We start from the raw sequence: 22,094 nt of genomic DNA on the forward strand, positions 1-22,094 counted from the left end.
GATCATGACATTAGCAGTCCAGGTCCTAACAGCCAGTGGCTTATCTCTGACTGCCACCTGGGCTCATGGGACACCCATTCCTTGAAGAGCTCAGACCTCAAGTGAGTATGTCCACCTTTCTCTGCAGGGAGAGTACTGCCCTCTGAATTGTAATTGCATGTTGCCCACCACCTCCCCTCCCCGCAAACATTCTGACTATAGAGCAGAGGGAGGAGTGGGCCTCACACACCAGAAAGCCGTCGTCCTTTGCTGACCTTTACATGAGCAGCTGTGAGGTGGCTGATTCGGGACCGACCGGGGTCACCGTGTCTGTGTCCCCCATGCATTTGGGTGGGCCGATGCACTGGGCAGGATCTTGTGTAAACTCAAGTATGAGGAGGCACCTGACGTACTGAGACAGGGGAGCTAAGGTGTGAGCCTTCATTCTCCATTCTCTTTGTATGACATAGAACATTTGTGATGTCTCTGAGGTATATTTTCTTGTTCTTTCATGTTTCCAAAGTCCCTTTCCAAAATAACACCTCAGTGTTCTGTGTTTTGGACATTCAAAGGAAGAAAATCAGATGGCAGTGGCTTCATGGCTGGGGTTTCATTCCTTTTTCCCAGGAGCACTCCCGCCCTGGGTCTGTTGGCTGCAGCCATCAGCTGGGAGCGGGGGTACGGAGGCACAGAGCAGCGAGCGAGCACGGGCACCCCCCCCCCCCAGCAGGACTCCTAACGTTCGTGCGGAGTCCCACAGCCCTTATGCGCCACAGCCAGAGAGAAGGGGGCCTGGCTGCCCAGCCGGGTGCCTGGACTGAAGACCAGCTCTCCACCCTCTATCCTGAAACCCACTCAGCTCTCAGCTAATCCCCTCCCTCCTTGTCTGAAACAGGCAACTCCAGGCTTCTTACAGAAGTGTCTTCTGTGGGGACCCACCGAGGCTGAGTTCACAATAAGGATGGAAGGACAGAGCTGCCGGGCAGGGTGCAAGAATCACACATACCAGGTCTTTCAAAGCACATCATTTAAAGTTTTGGGCACCACAGGCCTGACAGGGATGATCTGGCTCCTGCAGTCCCACAGGTCTAACTGCAGCGCTTCAGCTCCATCTTGGCCACTGCCGCCCTGTGCACCTCATCAGGGCCGTCGGCAAAGCGCAGGGCTCGAGCCCTGGTGAAGAACTGAGCCAGCGGGTAGTCGCTGCTCGGCCCTGCTGCTCCGAAGGCCTGGCAGACACAGAGCGGGAGGGGAGGGAGCCCTGGGTGAGCCCTTGTCTCTGAGAGCCCCAGGAACAAGTGCCTGCTCCTAAGATCTCAGAACGGCTCATAACAGCCTCCTTCCCAAGCTTGTCCCCTGACACCTGTGTGATAACAAGGTTCTGGAAGACTTCAGGTGGGGCCATCCCAGGGATGCCAGACTTGCCATCCCAGGGATGCCAGACTCCCAGGTCTGCTCTGCTAGGTGACTTCTGCCATCGGGAAATCCCTCTGTTGGGGCCAGGGATTGAGATTTGGGAAGGAGGCATCCCTGCATGGTTAGGAGGCTGGGCCTGCTGAAAGAAGGACCTAGGTTCCCCAAATCTGAGCTCAGCTCCTTTCAAGCTGAGTGACCCTGGACAAGTCACTTCACTTCCCTCTGCTTCTGTTTCCACATATTCAAAATGAAGGTAGGAATAGAACCCCTCATAGGGTTGTTCTGAGGAGGAAAAGGAAAGTCACATGTGGTGAGTGTGCGACAAAGGGCGGCTATTAGTTTACAGAAGGTTGGGCAGCTGAAGGAGAGGGAGTTTTGCATCTGTTGTAAATGATTCAGACGAATCAGTGATCCATCATCTGTGCTCACCTGAATAGCACGATCAGTCACTCGGTAGGCCATGGGCGGGGCCCCCATTTTAATCATGGCAATATCCAAAGCTGCAGCCTGCAAGGAAGACGAGGTGTGGTTAGGAGGGCAGACCCGAGGGCTGAACACTTGGAAGGACGATCAGTTTCACAGGGAGGAGTAGAAACAATAGCTCAGAACAGAGAGCTGAGGTCCCGCTGGACCACAGGCCTTGCCTGGTGCGTGGTCCCTGCCCAGCACTGACGGGGGTGGAGGGGGCAGCGGGGTGACTAGGAAGGGCCTCGGGATGTTGTGCGGTGTGAGTGGCTGTCTGGTCAAGGAAAGACTCAGGGCGTCTTCCCAGGTGACGGGCAGCATCGCCAGCACACACACAGGGCAGGGTAGTGAGTGGCTTGTGCCTCATTCAGGGTCACGGCCAGCTCTGTTTCCAAAGGGTAAGTGGAACAAGGCCAGCCAGGACTCTGGGGAATTGAGCAGCAACGATCTGCCCTCGGTCTGGGATTTTAATCGAAGCCCCCGAGAGCCCTCATACCTGGCACTAGATTGCCAAGAAACAGGGAACTTGAGCCTGGGTCAACCCACTGCTACCGAGGCCTCTCGGCTAAGGGGTGGAGGCCCCATGGAGAGATGGAGAAGGCAGGGGTCAGCATGGCATTGTACCTGGCTGTTAGAGGCCCTCAAAAAGAGCCATTTAAAGAATGTCACACTTGAAAATAAAGCTGCTCCTCTGGCTAACTCCATGGCTTACTCTTAGTTTGCTGGATGCCCGGAAGTCCGGGTGGGGCCGTAGCTCAGGCTGGGGCCCTGGGGCCCTGTCAGGTCCACTGTCTTGAACCCAGAAGGTCACTGGGTCAGTAAGACAGAAAGTTCAGTCCTCTTTTATTGTACGTTTTCCATTTTTGAAAAGCTGCCCAAGTAGTCCCAAGGAGAGTTGAAGCAAACTTATTTATGTCAAGGAGCCAAGTGCTTTCTCCATGGTTTGCTGAGTGGGGAGGGAAGAGTCAGCATCTAGAGATTCCCGGGCCTGCGTCCCTCACTGCGACCTCAGGACCTCTGTGAGGCCCCTCGGACCTCTACCTTACTTCCCGCCACGTCCATGACATGGGCAGCTTTCAGCACCAGCAGCTGGGCCTGCTCGATCTCCACTTGGGACTGGGCAATGTCTGCCAGGACCGTGCCCTGCTCTACCAGGGGCTTCCCGAAGGCCATGCGGGACTTCGCCTGTGGACACAGGAGACAGGATGGGAGGCACGGGGCTGTGCCCTGCAGAAGAGGTGGGTGGAAGCACACAGGAGTGGGCTGGAGGGGAAGGGGGGCAGAAGCGGGACTGTGCAGTTCAGGTGCCACTTTGCCAGCTCTCCAGCCACTGGAAACTCCCAGGGAGAAAAGCCAGAAGCAGACAACGTTCGTGGGCACCGTGGAGCTAGTCAACGTGGTGGCTGCACAAATTACCTCCAGGAACCCCTTTACTCCATCCATTCCGCTCCTTCTGGGCAGGCTCGGCTGCCAGGCAGGGACAGTGCTTGATCTGAGCTGCCTCTGGCCCAGGGCTACTCTGGGAACTAGGCAGTGACTGTGGGCACCTCACACAGGCAGGGGAGGGCGCCCTCTGCTGACAGCAGGGCCTGCTTCATGTCCTGGGGTGTCCTCAGGAGCAAAGTCTGGGTGCCAGAACCCCCCTCAGGCAACTGTTATTGCAGTGGGGATTCTACAGTCTTTGAAAGTTACAAGCAATCAGAAAAACTTATAAGGTACCTATCCCCCACCCCCCCTTTTTTTTAACTAAAAACAGTTAATGACACAAATAATATTACTCATGGCAGAAAATGTATCCATTTTCAGACACACAAAAAAAAGAAAAAACATAAACACCTGGTATTCCATCATCTAGTCACACTTAATATTTGGTGGATACCTTTTTGTATGCATAAACATACATATGCAGTTTTTAAAAATATGGAGTCATACTCTTTATAATGCTTTGTAGCCTGCCTTTTTTTTTTTTCATTAAGAGTATCTCTCTATATATCAAGAAATAGATTTCTACAGCATCATTTTGGAATTTCACTGCATGCCCATAACCAGGATTATCTGACCAGGCCCCAGCTGTTAGCCTTATAGGTTGTTTCCAACGTATTATAGTCATGGCTGTGGTGAATCTCCTAGTATTAAATCTAATTACTCTCTTGAGACCAAGTCCTATGAGTGGAATGGCCACGTCAATACTATGGTACCTTCTAAGACTTCTGACACGTACAGTCAAACTGCTCTGCAGGATGGGACTGGAGACTATACCTGAGCTCTTAAGAAAGGAGCATTTTCTTTAAAAAAAAAAAAAAAAAAAACCCAAAACCCAAAAAACTAGTCAGTCTCAACTAAAAAGCTTGAATCTCAGGTTTGCTCAGTAATCTGTGCACACCGGACCATCTCTGTTCTTTGGACAGTGTTTTGTGAGATATTTTGGAGGCTTGGGTTTGCTTCATCTTTGTGAAATTGATATCACCAATCTGAATTACCACTGCCAGCAACAGCTTTCTTTTGTGTGGGCTTGCAACCCTTGAGGGGGTCAAAGAAGAATAAAGTTTTGGATGTGCTTGGGGAGGAGGATGGCGCAAGGCTGAACGCTAGAACCCTAGGTTCTCCCTGGTATCTGATTTTTAAAGATGACCTGGTAGCAGGAATGGTCATCAGTAGACCATGACCCTGTGGACCTTGGAACCTTGCCCACTGCTGCTACAGAGCCTGGCCTTTTCCTTCTGGTCACCTCGACAGAGTGAGGCCCATTCTGCTCTGAATTTGAAACTTTAGCAAAGTAGCAGATGCAAAGCAAAGACAGGGACACAGCTTCTTGTAAAGAATATCACCTTGCTTCACCTGCTAAGTCTGCTCTCAGAAAACAGTTAGGATTTGAAGTTTGATAGGAAAACAGATGGGTCGTTCTGGTACAGAGACAGTCGCAAAGGGAAGTACTCACTCGGGCCTTCGTGAGTGCCAGCGCTCTCTCGGAGTACCCGATCAGCCACATGCAGTGATGGATCCTGCCAGGACCCAGTCGGCCCTGGGCGATCTCGAAGCCCCTGCCAGGGCCCAGGACCATGTTCTCCTTGGGCACGCACACCTGCTCAAACAGGACTTCGCCGTGGCCACCTGAAAGACCCAAAGGGTACCCCCGAGCCATCTGCCTAACTTGTTTTCCTCAGATGTGTTTATCTCATCTGCTGGCAATGAGTTTATCTCATCTCCTGCCCTTTTGTAGCCTTCTAACTGGAACGTGGTTGAACATGTTGAACAGGGAGGGAAGGAAGGAGTCTATTAAAGATGGGAAATAAATCACTGATTTATAATATCAAATGAATAGTCTGGCATTCCTTTTATAAAACATGACTCTAACTGAAGCTGAATCTCCTTAGCGGTATGTGACTCTAACAATGTAGTGATCCTACAGAAACACCCAAGGCAGAACGTGAACATCATCAGCAGAGGGAAAGAGTCCCTGTGAGAGGACTTCCAGGCCTGGAGGTCGGCTGTCCACCCTGGGGTCTAGAAGAGAAGGTCTGGAGGGCACTTCCTGCCTCCTGCTCTGTCCTCTGTGGCCTCCTTACCTCACAGAGTCTGGCTTATCTTCTAAGGATGGAAGAGAAAAAAAATAAAGGGATAAATGCCTGTCTGAAATTTGCCTGCATGGTTGATACTCATGGATGGAATTGAAATGCAGGAGCACGTGGCCTTCCAAATGTCATCATACCCTTACAGGTGTTACTTCCTGCAGTGGAAGTGCTGCCCAAAGCCTTCTCCTCAGGCCCAGACCCAGACCCACACGGAGAGGCGAGCTGCTCCTGGGGGGCCAACCTGGTGCGTCCTCCAGCCCATATACCGTCAGAGGCCGGATGATTTTTATCCCCGGAGTATCCATGGGAACCGAGAGCATGGACTGCTGCTGGTGGCGTGGGGCATGTGGGTCTGTTTTTCCCATAAACACGCAGAGTTGGCAGCGAGGATCCAGGATGCCTGCCAGGAAAAGAGAGAGACCCCATCATCTGGCGCGAGGGCCATCAGATTTCCTTACACACGCAGTCCTGGCCCAGGGAAGCTGAAGCCAGTGAAGAGAGAGGGCCCTTTAAGACTTCACATGATCAGATGAGGACGTGCAGGCCCTTGACCAGCAGTAAAAGCAATTGGTTTCTGTCCCAGTGAGGAAGGAATCCAACATCCTAAGAGCGGTTTTTTTTTTAAAGCACCAAGTCAAGTTGAAAATATAGTTTGGAGACAAGAAGCTGAAAACTGCTACTTTATTACTGGCAGCCTGTTCTGCTTTGTTCCCACAGGCAGTGGAAACATGATGGCTTTGGACACAGGCTTCAGAATCAGGCCAGCCTTCCCTACTTGCTAGTGGGGGGCAAGTACCTTAGGCAAGTGACTCAAGTCACTTCTCCGTCCTAGTTTCCTTCTCTGTAACATGGGGATAATAACACGGACCTTCCGGGGAGGGGTGCGGACTCAGCACGTATGGAGAGCCCTGCAGAGTTAACGCCTGGTGAACAACAGGATTATGACCAGCCCTTCTGCTGAGGCACACCTGACCTCACAGCACGGAGAAGCCACCAAGGAAGTGACCTCCTGCCTTTCCAAAGGGAGATGCCCACAGCAGAACCAAGAGAGGGGAGTGAAGCAGAGGTTCCTGGAACTGTCACGTGGGGTCACCTGGTAACCCACGTAGAACCTCTGGTTCCCCCAGGGTTTGCTGCCTTTTCTGAGAACAGACACAGAATCTCCTTTGCATCAAATGGAAATGAAGCTAGTCCCTCCCACAGTTTCTCAGACAACAGCCAGGCAGAGAAGACATGCTTATCAATGCAGACCCACATAAGTGTGATTGAAAAATGAATTTCAGGCCAAATACCTGAGATCCACCACTTGTGACCATTTATGACATAGGAGCCATCCTCCTCTTGGATGGAAGACTCAATGTTGGTGGTATCTGAGGAGGCAACCTGAACGACAGCACATTCTGATTACAGCTGGTCCTGCAGTCCCTGATGGCAGAGTGCAGATGGGCTCGGGCGAGGGTCTGGCCTGATGAGAAGGGGTACCTGTGGGTGACCCAAGCAAGGTACCTGGGGCTCGGTCATAGCAAAACAGGAGCGGGCCTTTCCCTCCAGCAACGGAATCAGCCAGCGGGCCTTCTGCTCCTCGGTGCCGTATCGCACCAGAAGCTCCACGTTCCCTGTGTCTGGAGCAGAACAGTTAAAGATCTGGAAAGGAGAAAAAGCAGAAGGGTGACTCCCACATCCATATTCAAAACTTCAAACACCCCAGAAGCATGGACCCGGGCTCCTTCCAAGTCACAGGCCCTCTGACACCCTCGTGAAAGTCCTTCCTCTCCCCAAGGAAATGCAAAGACCCACGACATTCTGAATATAGTAGCTCAGAGCCCCTGAAGCTCAACCACGGAGCTCCTTGGGGGAGAGAAAGGAGACTGGAGCTGGTGGGCTGGGGCCCATGGAAGCCAGCCAGGCCGTGCTCACCTGGGCCCTAACTTCCCGGGTAGATGCCCACCCCAAGCTGCTTTCTTGCTGTGGCTCCAGCCACCTGCTCACAGTGTCCTCCCCCATAAGAAGTCTGAGTTTGCATCAGTGCTCCTGGGTCCAGTACAGCTGCAGGGAACCCCATCGGCCCAGGAGGGTGGCTGAACTCGTGTGGAAGATGAGGATTTCCTCCCACACTGAGAAGGACATTAAAGAAGGTACCTCAGGAGCATACAGAGATGTGCCCATGACCTCACACAAATGTGCGTACTCTACGTTGGTCAGCCCTGCTCCGTATTTTTTCTCGGGATCAGTCTCCACCGGTAGAAAAACGTTCCAAAGTCCTTCGGCCTTGGCTTTCTCCTATCACAGGAAAAAGAAGTCAGGGATCCACAGACGGTGATTTCATTTTATTTTGTCCCGCGGAAAATAACGAGGCCAGTCCAAACCATCGGGCTGGATACAAACCCTGCAGATCTGTGGGAGGAGAATATGAGGGCGCCTGGAGACAGCCCAGTCCTAACAGTGACCGTGGCAATCAGTTCACTTCCCTGGTACCCGCATCCCAGGCGCCCTACGTACACCACCTCCATCACTGTTAGCATCACTACTGTCGCCACGACGCAGCTTAGAACTCACTCCATGAGCACAAGAGAGTGAAGGGTCCTTTAGTGAGCCTGCGGGGAACCAGCCTAGGACAGTTGGCGGCAGCCTCAGCTGCTTTGATGAGGTGCCTAAGGACATCCCCTGATCCAGCTTCCTTTATGAGGCACAACTTTGTTCCTGGGAAAGTAACTCTGGGTTTCTGAACGTAGCTCCCAACATGGAAACTAGGAAGTCTAGCTTGGGGGTCGGGAGCCCAGGCCCTGAGTCATACTGCTTGGTTGAGACCCTGCCCCACCACAGCTGCTGGGAGACCTTGGGCAAGATACTGGAGAGCTCCACGTGGCAGTTTCCTCACCCGTGAAACGGGATGTCACCACCCTCGCTATCAGTCACGGCTACTGAGTGAGCAGTAGGAGTGGATGGTGACTAACTGATGGGAAAAAGGAACCGCATGGGAAGGTTATCAGGAGCTCAGATTAGAGGAGGCTCAGAAATGGACAGTAGCCCAGGCAGCACAGCTTAGGACAGACACTCTGCACTCCTGCTGTGCAATGAGTGAGGCCAGCTGTTTTCTCTCTTGAAAACACCGTTTACTCTTTCAGTTGCAGGAAGGGCCAGCCGGCTGGCCTAGCTGGCTCAACATGCCCACTTCCTGGCCGGCGGGGTTGGGTTGGCACCTGGACTGACAGCTCTGCCAGACTGTGTCCAAAGGTGGGGAGGGAGGCCCCCAAATGAAACTGGGGTGCTGCTACCCAAAGAAAGGGGAAGAGTCTCTAGGCAGCCAACCAGTGCCCACAACACCCACCTCACTAGGTGGCTGGGGAGATGAAATGAGGTAACACACATAATATAAAGTGCTGGACTCAGAAGCTGGGGGCTGTACTGAATATTAGTGATGATGGATAGTCTTCGCACTGGGAGGTGACCAGCTGGCTGACTTTTCCATTACATTGGGCCTGGGCTCTAGGACATGTACTTCTAGAATCAGCACATACACTCATTGCTGTGTTAAGCTAATTAGCTCAGAGTGCAGCAACCAAGGAGAAAAGAAGGACAGATTAACTGGAACAAATGAATCAGGAAGGGAAGGGAAAAGTAGGAAGGGAAGCAAGGGAGTTCTGAGAGGAGGAAGAATAAGGGAATAAATATAATCATCTCCTTGTGGGAGGGGAAAAACCCACAGATTTGGGCCCAGAAGATCTGGATTGAGTCCAGGTGCTATTATTTCTAGCTGTGTCCCTGGACAAATTCAATTCCTTATCTTTAAATTGAGGTTCTTAATGCTTACCTCACAGGATTTGTGAGGTGCTGAGTAAAAGTCAAATACTTCTCATTTATGGGTAGTAATGACACTTTGGATAAAAGCCACGAGACATAATTTCACCACACTCCCCCAAAATCTTAGTTGTCCTTATGATTCCCATTTAGGTACGACCACAAGTAGAATGTACCCTAATCTAGGTTTTTCCTATGCATTCATTTTAGAGACTAGAGATGTTTGCGACATGAGCGTCTGCTTTTCCGATGCTTCTGTGCACTCCATAGGTACATCATACAGGCGAGGATTAAGTGTGCAGGCCGGTAGGTGGGGGATAGGGCATTTCACGCAGTAACAATGGGAGCACAGATCGGTAAGCACCTTTCTGATGAAAATTTGGCAATATTTATTGAAACTCAAAATGGCCTCATTCTTAGACCAGTATTTTTACTTCAAATAAATGATGCTGTAGAAACAGTAAATGGACACAGAAGCATGTAAGAGCATTCAATGTACCTTCCTTGCACAGGATCCAAACCACTTTCTTTTTTTTTTTTTTTAAGATTTTTTTGATGTGGACCATTCTTAAAGTCTTTATTGAATTTGTTACAATATTGCTTCTGGTGTTTTCTTTATGTTTTGGTTTTTGGTCAGGAGGCATGTTGGATCCTAGCTCCCCGACCAGGGATCGAACTCACACCCCCTGCATTGGAAGGCAAAGTCTTAACCACTGGACCGCCAGGGAAGTCCCCCAACACCTTCTTATTCTGGGGTGCTCTCTCACTGTATAAATTTCGGTGGCATCAAGGCATGAGCATGGGACCTACACCCGACTGGCTGAAAATTCCCACCTCAATCCTGGAGTCCTGAGGAAGCATCCAGCAGAGACCTCCCGGTTGCTGCCCTAGTGACAGCCTTGGCCACGCTCCCTGCAGCCAGCCTTCCCTTGGCTTCTACTGTCTCCTTCAGGTGGCTCTTCAGCCTCCCTGTCCATGTTAGCAGCTAGCTGCTAACTCTGCTGCTTAAGTGACCCAGAGTGACCTAGACTGAGATCCCCACAGTGTCCTTCAGCCAGGGGCAGGGTAGACAAATTATGGTGCACCTGCAGTGTGGTCCTCTCGGGGGTCCATCTCCAGGAGCTGATGTGGGAAGGTGATACATCATCAAATAACATAAGCAAGTCGGAGATTCAAATGTATAAAACAATTTCATTACAATAGGAATAATAATAATATATATTAATATGTTATAGGAGAACAGAGCTGGGAGGCTAATAAACCAAATTGTTGACATTGATTAGCTCAGAGGGCAGGGAATTCTAGAGAACTCTTTCTATGTCATGAACTCTTTCTACTCTTGCCATGTTTGAGCTCTGGTTACTTTGCGATAGGTTTGTAACTAGGAAAAAAGAGATAACGCTATTTCTTTTTAAAGTAGGTGATGGTTGCATCACAGGCAGAATATGTGCTCCTGAAGACCTCAAATAACTTAAGAACTAACGCAAGCCAAGACTAATCCTGAAAAAGAACAGCAGGTATTTCCGTTATCAGCTAAAGTGGTGTCACTGTGTGTCAAGAGCATAAACACAGTTTATACTGGCCCTTTAACTTTGATGTTAGGGACTCTTTAAAGAGAGCCTTATTTAATTGATGCAATTTATATCATTTTGTTTCAAATTTACGAGATTCAGATATGCATAAAATGAGCCCACCTGCCTCAGAGTTATAAACCACAGACACGGCATTCCTCTGCCTGGCTGAGTATGAGGCCGAGACGCGGTCACACAGAAAGAGAAATGAAGTGAAACTGAGTGATCTAGAGCTGGCTCTTTCTAATGATGGTGGAAAGCAGAGATCATTCAACTCGGCCCCCCCATCTCTTCACTGACTGGGAGGGAACAGATGTGGCCGGCGTACGAGCTGAGGTTGGGCCTTGCTAACGAGGTCTCCCCACATCTCGAAACGCTGCTTTACCTTGAGATCTTCGAGCAGTGGGGAAGGGGTCCACTTCTCGGCTGAGGTCTGGTGAGGCTGCAGCTCTGGCTCAGCGGGGTACACGTGCGGCTCCATAACCTGCTTCAGCCATTGATACAGCTCCCTGACTGGTGGGGAAAGGCCTTCTGGAGAGAAGACCAGAGCTCCCTTTGAGATATGAGCTGGGGAAGAGTCTGTCGAGGTGACATAACTCCTCATGCCTGGGGTCCTCGGCAGGGACTGTGGCCTGGCCCGTGTGTGTTGGGACCTTGTTAACGGTTTGGTGGCTGGCATCTCCTTGAAAACCCGGAACCCTTCTTTGATTGCAAAATCCCACGCCAGGTTAGACGTAAATTCAGTCAGCTTTCCAGTTTGTTCCCCAGTAGCCGAGCTTGCATGCCCTAAGCAGAGGCAAAGAAAACCAGTGAGTACCCCCCAAATAACCCTTAATAGTGATGCTAACATGTGACAGTATTGTTCCATCAGCCGCTACTACCACTTGCGGAGCACTTGACCTGCACCAGACTCAGCGCTAAGTGCTTGACATGCATTATTATAGCTAATTGAATTCCTGGAGCTACACAACTGTTTTAATCCCCACTTTACAGACAAGGATCCAGGTTTTAAGGAGGAGACATGCCCAAGCTTACATCAGTGGGCTGGGAGCAGAAGTTGGACTCAGTTGGCCTGCTCCCTGCTCTTTATCTCTTCTTTTCCTACAGAAGCGAAATTAAATTGGGAATTCCCCAAATCACTTCTGCTGTCACCTTGGGCTATAGGAAGCCATGAAATTCATAATAATAGTCACAGGGGACTGGATTAATGGCTAGTTCCTGGGCACCATTTTGTCTAGATCAACACTGTCATCAGCATCACAGAAGTCACTCTACTCATGCTCTGTTTTTTTCTTTGCTTAATACACATATCAAGACTTTTTTAAGAAAAGATTTTTGAAAAAATTTAAATTAAGATGTAGCGTACATACATCCTCTTTAGAAAGTGTACAGTTCCGTGAGCTTAGCCAGGCAACCACTGCCACCATCAAGGTCAGTACACATATTCCTATCATCCCCAAACTTCCATGGGGTCCCTCTGTAGTCAGACCTTTCCCCTTGCCCCTGGGGAACAACACTGATCTATGTTCCTGTAGTTTGTCTTTTCCAGAACGTCACACAAATACATATGTCATATTCTTTTCAGTGTGGCTTCTTTCACTCAGTATATCTGGGATCCATCCATGTGTCTCCTTAGGCAATGTGAACATTGCCTTTTTATAGTGGGATTTTTCAGTCAGCTCACCTGGATTGTTTTTAGCATTTCCATGTTCTAAAGAGACTGTTTTCCTCATTTGCTTTGTATCAATAAATGGATCTTTGCCGAGGCCTATTTTACTTCTGGCTCCTGCCAATGGTCAAGGGCTAGTCCTCAAAAGAACCATTCTCATGCAGCTTTGGTTTTAAAGATATTATGCTATTCCTTACAAGTTGGGAACCAGATCCATCTGCTACACAGCAGAGAATGCAGCCCACTGGACTTCAGCAAGTCTTTGCTTGGCACCTTCTGGGTACTGGCTATGGACCCAGGCCCTGGGGGACCAGTTGGGAATCAGGTAACCCCCTTCCCTGAGTCACAGACTTACAGCGAGGGCCACTGAGCATGAGTGGGCTAGGCTACATTTTCCCCTCCTAACTCAGACTGTACAGGTCTCATCGAAGGGAAAGATATCCCCTCCTTAACATTCATTGTTATTCATAATGATTTTTTTCTATTGTTTTGTTTCCATTTCATTTATTTCTGCTCTCATCTTTATGATTTCTTTCCTTCTACTAACTTTGGGTTTTGTTTGTTCTTCTTTCTCTAGTTCCTTTAGGTGTAAGATTAGATTATTTGACATTTTTCTTGTTTCTTGAGGTAGGATTTTATTGCTATAAAATTCCCTCTTAGAACTGCTTTTGCTGCATCCCACAGGATTTGGATTGTCATCTTTTCATTGTCATTTGTCTCTAGGTATTTTTTTATTTCCCCTTTGATTTCTTCAGTGATCTCTTGGTTATTTAGTAACATACTGTTCAGCCTCCATGTGTTTGTGTTTTCTACGTTTTTCCCCCTGTAATTGATTTTTAATCTCATAGCATTGTAGTCAGAAAAGGTGCTTGATATGATTTCAATTTTCTTAAATTTACCAAGGCTTGATTTGTGACCCAAGATGTGATCTATCCTGGAGAATGTTCCGTGTGCACTTGAGAAGAAAGTGTATTCTGCCACTTTTAGGTGGAATGTTCTATAAATATCAATTAAATCTATCTGGTCTTTGTGTCATTTAAAGCTTGTGTTTCCTTATTAATTTTCTGTCTGGATGATCTGTCCATTGGTGTAAGTGAGGTGTTAAAGTCCCCTACTATTATTGTGTTACTGTCCATTTCCTCTTTTATAGCTGTTAGCATTTGCCTTATGAATTAAGGTGCTCCTATGTTGGGTGCATATGTATTTATAATTGTTATATCTTCTTGGATTGATCCCTTGATCATTATGTAGTGTCCTTCCTTGTCTCTTGTAACATTCTTTATTTTAAAGTCTATTTTGTCTGATATGAGTATTGCTACTCCAGCTTTCTTTTCATTTCCATTTGCATGGAATATCTTTTTCCATTCCCTCACTTTCAGTCTGTATGTGTCCCTAGGTCTGAAGTGGGTCTCTTATAGACAGCATAGATATTGGTCTTGTTTTTGTATCCATTCAGTGAGCCTGTGTCTTTTAGTTGGAGCATTTAATCCATTCACATTTAAGGTAATTATCGATATGTATGTTCCTGTTACCATTCTCTTAATTGTTTTGGGTTTGTTTTTGTAGGTCCTTTTCTTCTCTTATGTTTCCCACTTAGAGAAGTTCCTTTAGCATTTGTTGTAGAGCTGGTTTGGTGGTGCTGAATTCTCTTAGCTTTTGCTTGTCTGTAAAGCTTTTGATTTCTCCATCGAATCTGAATGAGATCCTTGCCAGGTAGAGTAACCTTGGTTGTAGGTTCTTCCCTTTCATCACTTTAAATATATTGTGTCACTCCCTTCTGGCTTGTAGAGTTTCTGCTGAGAAATCAATGGTTAACCTAATGGGAGTTCCCTTGTATGTTATTTGTCATTTTTCTCTTGTTGCTTTCAATAATTTTTCTTTGTCTTTAATTTTTGTCAATTTGATTACTATGTGTCTTGGTGTGTTTCTCCTTGGGTTTATCCTGCCTGGGACTCTCTGTGCTTCCTGGACTTGGTGGCTATTTCCTTTCCCATGTTAGGAAGGTTTTGACTATAATCTCTTCAAATATTTTCTAGGGTCCTTTCTCCCTCTCTTCTCCTTCTGGGACCCCTATAATGTGAATGTTGGTGTTTAATGTTGTTCCAGAGGTCTCTTAGGCTGCCTTCATTTCTTTGCATTCTTTTTTCTTTATTCTGTTCCATGACAGTGAATTCCACCATTCCATCTTCCAGATCACTTAACTGTTCTTCTGCCTCAGTTATTCTGCTATTGATCCCTTCTAGTGTATTTTTCATTTCAGTTATTGTATTGTTCATCTCTGTTTGTTTGTTCTTTAATTCTTCTGGGTCTTTGTTGAACATTTCTCACATCTTCTTGCTCTTTGCCTCCATTCTTTTTCCAAGGTCCTGTATCATCTTCACTATCATTATTCTGAATTCTTTTTCTGGAAGGTTGCCTATCTCCACTTCATTTAGTTGTTTTTCTGGGGTTTTATCTTATTCCTTCACCTGGTACATAGTCCTCTGCCTTTTCACTTTGTCTATTTTTCTGTGAATGTGGTTTTCGTTCCACAGGCTGCAGAATTATAGTTCTTGCTTCTGCTGTCTGCCCTCTGGTGGATGAGGCTATCGAAGAGGCTTGTGCCAGCTTCCTGATGGGAGAGAGTGGTGGTGGGTAGAGCTGGGTGTTGCTCTAGTGGGCAGAGCTCAGTAAAACTTTAATCCTGTTGTCTGCTGATGGGTGGGGCTGAGTTCCTTCCCTGTTGGTTGTTTGGCCTGAGGTGACCCAGCACTGGCGCCTACAGGCACTTTGGTGGGGCTAAGGGTGGACTCGGGGAGGGCTCAGCCAAGGAGTATTTCCCAGAACTTCTGCTGCCAGTGTCCTTGTCCCCATGGTGAGCCACAGCCGCCCCCCGCCTCTGCAGGGGACCCTCCAACCCTAGCAGGTAGATCTGGTTCAGTCTCCTATGGGGTCACTGCTCCTTCCCCTGGGTCCTGAGGCGCACACTACTTTGTGTGTGCCCTCCAAGAGTGCAGTCTCTGTTTCCCTCAGTCCTGTTGAAGTCCTGCAATCAAATCCCGCTAGCCTTCAAAGTCTGACTCTCTGGGAATTCCTCCTTCCGTTGCCAGACCCCCAGGTTGGGAAGCCTGACGTGGGGCTCAGAACCTTCACTCCAGTGGGTGGACTTCTGTGGTATAAATGTTCTCCGGTTTGTGAGTCACCCACCCAGCAGTTATGGGATTTGATTTTTTTGTGATTGCACCCCTCCTACCATCTCACTTCAGCTTCTCCTTTGTCTTTGGATGTGGGGTATCTTTTTTGGTGAGTTCCAATGTCTTCCAATCGATGATTGTTCAGCAGTTAGTTGTGATTTCGGTGCTCTCACAAGAGGGAGTGAGCGCGCGTCCTTCTCCGCCACCTTGAACCAATCCTCGATTTTTTTTTCTAACAGAGGGTACAAAGTGTTTCCTTAATTTTCATTTCCTTAGTAGGATCTTGCTCTCAGAGTACTGCTTTGTCTCTTTGAAGGTCACTTGTATGAGCTTGGGTTGATTTAAAACTATCACTTCCGATATATTTTCCCAAATGTAATCCCAGCAGAAAAGACCACATCCATGACTGACGTCTTCCTAAATTGCAGCCACCAGCACTTTTTCCTTTCTAGAATTTCAGCAGCCATCTACAAGAAACCGAAACTTCAGTAACCACTTCTTAATGAAGGAAAGTGATACTTGGGGTCAGCTGGTACAGACAGTAAATCAGCCCCCAGGCTCTGGTCACTGTTGTCCCTCTGCCAACCTAAGGATGAGCCCAAATCTCCTGTGATGACATCACAGAGAGAATGCCTTTGAAACACATTGTTCTTCTCCAAAACCCCCTTTCCCAGGGTGATACCAAGTATCTCAACTGTTTAAAAAAAAAAAAAAGACTTTAACAGCTAATTAAGAAGACAAATGCGCAGAAATAATACTTGTGTTCAGAGAGTTGAGTTTTTTGTTTCCCTAATCAAATGATTTTATCCTATTCTTTAAAAAAACTGACTTCACTGTTTTTACGTAAGAAAACTAAGGCACTTCCTCAGAATGTCTGCTGGCTTTCCAGGTAGGAGGGAAGGGAGAGCACAACCAAGATCAGAGGAACAGGCCTGAAAGGACAGCACATCTGTTTTTCCATGTGGTGGCAAACACTGGCGTGTTTTGCCTCTGAGGCCAAGACAAGCTTGAGGCCAAGCCAGCGGCTCAGAGGATCTTGGAAACTGTCAAAGGGCTTCCTGATAGGCAACTTGAGGACAACCTGGCGAAGTTTATTGGTGTAGAGATTCTAGAATGAATAATTCTGTTTTAAAAACTGAGAATATAATTGACATAATGGGCAAAATCTATCCAGCTATCCCCAGTCACTGGAGCAGAACCCAGTGAGAACTTGGCTGCCCACTAGAAAATGCCCACAGGCAATCAGGCCTACACATCACTGTTTGGACTTAGCAGCCATTCTGTTTAATTAAATGTTTCTGGTTACCTTTCACTGTAAAACCAAAACAAAAATTGGGAAATACTGGCTTAGAGCTGAGACTCTCCAAAAGAAGAGAAAATACCATTTCCAGGGATTACTGCTTGAGGTCACGGAGGGTTAAACTAGAAATTCTCTGGATGCTGATCCTTCTCTGGAAAAATCACAACCTTCTATTGCCACTAACACCTGGCACAGTACCTGGCCTAGGAGAGGCTCTTGTGAGTGAATGGATGACCAATTCCCCTATTGCAACTGCCTTTCTCGGAAGATTCTGGCACCCTGGCTGAGAGCGACATGCTGCCAGAAAGCCTCGGGTATTGATGACCACGAAGCTAAGGTGTCCCCACAGTACTAGCAAACCCACTGCTGGGCTTCCTTCTACGTGCCTTTTAAGTTTTCATCTCGGAAAATTTCAAAGACAAACAAAACTAGACAGAAGAATATAACGAACCTACAGGTTTCTACCACTCAGCTTCAACAATTGTCAAAGCATGGCCAATCCTATTTCACCCTCTGCCCTCCCCACCCCCACTGCCCTGGATTTTGCTAAAGTAAATCCCAAACACCACATCATTTTATTTATAAACATTTCATTTATGTCTAAAAACAAAGACTTAAAAACACCCACAACAATACCATTATCACACTTAAACAACAGTTAACTATGATGCCTTAATATCATCAACTCTCCAGTCAGAATTCATTTTTCACTGACTGTCTCAAATATTTTTTTTCAGAAAATTTCTTTTTTCAAACAGGGATCTGAATAAGGTCCAAATACTATTTTTGGCTAATGCATCTTTTAAGTCCCGTTCACTCTATAGGTTCCCTTTTCAACATCTGTTCCCCTTTTTTATCTGCTGAAGAAACTAAATTGTTTGCTCTGTGAAGTTTCCCAGAATCTGGATTTTTGTGAATGGCTCTGCCTCAACGGTGCTGTTGAATGTGCTCCGCTGAACCCTCTGTTCCCTGTAAGTTGGTGGTTGGCACTCGAGGCTTGGTCAGATCCAGGTTCGACTTTTGAGGGCAGCATCAGGAGGTATGTAATGTCTGGCTGCCTCTCTCGAGTTCAGCACCATTAATGCTTATTTTCCAGATGCATTCATGTAGTAGGGGTGGCAAATTGGTGACACGCTAATTCTATCATTGGGTCCAGGATGCTTCTCTAAAGAGAAACTTTCTCTCATCAATCATTTGGTTAGCCTGATACGTAATTTGTATAGGAAAGGCAGGATAAATGTTTGACTCTCTTCCCTTTATTTACCAATTTTCAGAGTAATGGGTTGCTTTCCTGCCAACCTCCAAAGTCACCAGTGAGACACTGTGTCTTTGTTTCAGTATCATTCTTTACTCATGGATTTAAATATATTTGATGTGTTTCATCCATTTCAGCTATCATCATACTGGTGCTCAAAGTTTCCTGTCATTAGCAAGTGGGAGCCTATTCAGGTTGACTCCTGAGACCTTTAGATATGACCCTCTTAATTTTCAACAACCTCCTTGCTTTCTGGTACGGCAAGATGTTCCAGGTTCATCTTGTGGATATTCTGCCCTAGACCTGAAATCAGCCACTTTCTCCAAGGAGTCCTGGTTCCTTTTGGTGAGAATGGAATTTATAGATTATAATGTGGGTAATTAGGGGTACTTAATGCTATTGGCTTAGTCACTACTTCTAGGTCTTTTGGGTAGATTCTAACTGCTTGCTTTCTACTTGCCTTCCTTCTACATAGGAAACAAACTTTAATCTGTCTTTCTACTTTCTTAAATAATTTAGGGTATAGATTATTTCCATTTCTACCCTGTAGAATTTAGAATTAAAACTAATAACATTGTGCCATCCTCGCATATATATATGAACACTCCATAGGTGACATATGTATATATCAAACCATCAGTTCTAAGTAGCCATACTTAACTTTTCTTCTCAAAAGTTCAAACTTAAAAGATACAGTCTAGAAAACACTGGTTAAATAAAGTATTTTATCATATGTGTATATATGTATATATATATATATATATTTTTTTTTTTTTTTTTTTTTTTTTGCGGTACACGGGCCTCTCACTGCTGTGGCCTCTCCCGTTGAGGAGCACAGGCTCCGGACGCGCAGGCTCAGTGGCCATGGCTCACGGGCCCAGCCACTCCGTGGCACATGGGATCTTCCCAGACCGTGGCACAAACCCGCGTCCCCCGCATTGGCAGGCAGACTCCCAACCACTGCGCCACCAGGGAAGCCCGGAAAATAATTTTATATTCTTCTATATGGTTGAATTCTTATCATGTATGTTTTTACTCTAAAAATTTTTGTGCCTTATTTTAATAACTTAAAAAATTTTAAATATTGATTTTAAAAATATATATATATATATGATATACACTTAATGACAAATGGTTGAATTAACTGAATCTTGTAGTTCGGTTACGAGAGGGTTTCAGGGATAGAAGCCCCTTGGCTGTGACTCACAGCCCGAGGCCAGCTCTCCCAGGCCCCCATTACCTGTGAGTGAGCGCTTGTAGACTCCCTGCAGGATTGCAGCAATGCGGAAAAAGGAGAAAGCCATGTAGAAGTTCCAGTTCTCAGTGGGACGGATCCCCATGTGAAGACAGTACATCCTGAAATACTCCTCTGCAGTAGGGATTCCCAGCTCAGACAGATCACTGTCACTCAAACCTGAAGTGACAGACAGACCCAGGACTAGGCAAAAACCCCATGCTGTCCTGTGGCTCCAAGTATTTGAATTCTGAAAATCACTTCGTCCCTTGGAAATCAGCTTCACAACTAGTTCAAAGGGTTATAGCTCATCATTTCAAGATGTCTGGAATCCAGGCATGAAGCTGTTATTCACAATTTGGCTCTTAAAAGTTTCAGACTAAATTGGCAGTAAAGGAAGGAATGAGGGGCCTCCAATTTCATCTGGGCCACAGTTCAGGGTGGATGCATATTATTTTCTACCAGTCATTTGATTAAAAAAATGGTATTCAAAGAAGATCTCGCCAAATTATGAAAAAGATAACTGCAACAAATAAAAAATCTTACCTATTTCCTTCATTTGTAACATTTTGATGGTTTAGAAGCATGTAATATGTTCTGTTCCAAGAATTTATCCTAGGAGTATAACTTATATACAGGCAAAGATATTACTACACAGATATTCACTGCCTTTTTTTGTGGAAGCACAGGGAAGGTAATACTTTCAAAAAAACAAAAAGTGGAAACAAATATCCAAATAGGAATCAAACCAAATGCCTTATTAAGTTAATTCTATAACAATGAAATCCTATACTGTCATTAAAAATGATGCTGTAGGAGAAATACTCAATACCTGAATTTCACGAAGCAGCCCAATCACAAACTGTTTCAGCAGAGTTTGCCCCAAAGCTTTGGGAAGAGCGCTGGCTCCATCCCTCACTCCCCCAGCGGCAGTTCCTACCTGGCTGAACGGGAAAGCTGGATGGCAGGTAGTGAGCCAGGCAGCTGTGGGCCACATCGGCAAGGGGGTCGCCTAAGGTAGAGAGTTCCCAGTCAAGGACGGCAAGCACCTCGGCCGTTTCCGGATGGAACAGCACGTTGTCCAGCCTGCAGGAGCCACAGAAGGGATGGAGACAGCGCTAAGAACACTGACCGCTAGGGTGTATTCTGTGCTGGGCGTCTTCTGCTGGCCCCTTCAGAAGCACTCCCCACCCCTCCCATGTGCCCGGGAGCCTGCATGGGCTGCATCCACCAGCTCCCTTGCCCTTTGGCTCAGCTGGGAGCAGCCAACGGGACACCAGCAGACAATGGGAAGGGGGCCTGCACATTAATTCCCCACCCCCCTCTCAGCAGATAGCTGAGGGACAGCTGTACTCCTCTCCTGAGGGCCACAGCTTTGGTCAGGTGGCCCTCGCCACATAGAGACCATGTCTGGGTTCTGGTAATTACTCCTTCCCGAGATGGTTTTAAAACAGGTCTGCAATTTTTTGACACTCCTACCACAAAAGAAAGAGTCTAATCCTTCACCCCTGGAAGCAGCTCACTTCTAACAATTATAATACAGGTGGAAGTGGTGCTGAGTGACTCCTGAGACAGGGACAGAAAAGGTGATCAGCTCCCCCCTGGCCCTCTCCCCTCGGAACACACACCTTTGCGACCGTGAGCCACTAGGTAGGAAGTCCAGCTGGAAGCTGCCATACTGGAAAGACCAGGTGGGAAACCACAGAGACACAGAGAGAGGCTCAGGGAGCCCAGCTCTCCTCTGCCCTGGTGCAGGTGTGAGTGAGCCTTCAGGTGATTCCAGTCCCCCGCCTGAGACCCACGTCAATGGCTCAAGCAAGCCATCCCGTCCCAGACTGCAGACTCATGAGTAAGATCATTGCTGTGGCTGTTGACAGCCACGCAGCTTTGGAGTTGTCGTTACAGCTGAAGCCCGTGCTTGTACCTTCAGACTCGGGGGGTGGTACTAACTCCTGCTGTTGCACAGGCCAGGCCCCCCATCACAGAGAATAATCTGGCCCCAAACGTCAATAGTGCCAAAGCTGAGAAACCCTGCCTTAAAGGCCACGCAGAGGGAGAGCCCATGTAGTGGATACTTGTCAACTGTAAACTGGGGCAAGACCAGCTGCTTAATTTCCCCTTCAAATACCCTTCCCATCACTTTCCACAACTAAGTATCAGCCCTCCTCATGCCCAGTCGACCTGAAGTCCCCATGCACCACTGTGGTCTGCTGCTGCCTGGGAAGGTGGAGGGGCAGCCACTCGATGAGCCTCTCCATTGGCGGGATGGTGCTGGTTTCCGAGGCTCGATACTGCTTGATCCATGTTTGTACCTGGCGTGCAACATAGTCCCCTGAGGGAAAGAGGATTAGAACATGGTGTGCCATCTCAGCAACCTCCAGAGGTTTCGAAAATCAAGCAGTGCGATGAAACCCTTTGTAACGTCTGAGGCATCTTCTTCCCATGACTAGAGAATTTCCCACATGATGTTCCTGCCCCCTCAACCTGGAAGCCACTGCTGTTTTATCTTGGCTGGATCTGTGTGATCTGGGCACTGTTCCCAGCCACATAGCCTCCGAGCCTGATCCCTGGCCCTCTCAGATCCTATGAGCTTCCTAACAGCCTTTACTAAATCCCTTCTTGGCTACAGGACAGTGATTGGCTAAGAGCATAGGCTCTGGGG

At 47.5% G+C, this 22,094-nt stretch overlaps 1 protein-coding gene across 3 annotated transcripts in view; it reads right to left on the reverse strand.

The window, feature by feature from the left end:
* Positions 1–405: 405 nt before the first annotated feature.
* The window catches only part of ACAD10 (acyl-CoA dehydrogenase family member 10), a 49,574-nt gene continuing 27,885 nt past the window's right edge, over positions 406–22,094 (reverse strand). For 2 of the 3 annotated variants that reach the window (XM_079942852.1, XM_079942853.1), the window contains exons 10-20: positions 21,614–21,764; positions 20,373–20,518; positions 19,439–19,612; positions 11,187–11,587; positions 7,572–7,712; positions 6,939–7,076; positions 6,725–6,815; positions 5,674–5,832; positions 4,799–4,971; positions 2,902–3,045; positions 1,191–1,902 (exon numbers count right to left, since the gene is read on the reverse strand). In XM_079942852.1, the coding sequence (XP_079798978.1) occupies positions 1,603–1,902; positions 2,902–3,045; positions 4,799–4,971; positions 5,674–5,832; positions 6,725–6,815; positions 6,939–7,076; positions 7,572–7,712; positions 11,187–11,587; positions 19,439–19,612; positions 20,373–20,518; positions 21,614–21,764 (2,018 nt within the window). In that variant the 3' untranslated portion in view covers positions 1,191–1,602. Of the gene's footprint in view, positions 1,903–2,901; positions 3,046–4,798; positions 4,972–5,673; positions 5,833–6,724; positions 6,816–6,938; positions 7,077–7,571; positions 7,713–11,186; positions 11,588–19,438; positions 19,613–20,372; positions 20,519–21,613; positions 21,765–22,094 lie in introns of all 3 variants that reach the window. The other variant, XM_079942854.1, reaches the window with a different exon arrangement.

Source organism: Stenella coeruleoalba, assembly GCF_951394435.1.
Source record: "Stenella coeruleoalba genome assembly, chromosome: 14".
In the NCBI taxonomy this organism is placed as follows: domain Eukaryota; kingdom Metazoa; phylum Chordata; class Mammalia; order Artiodactyla; family Delphinidae; genus Stenella; species Stenella coeruleoalba.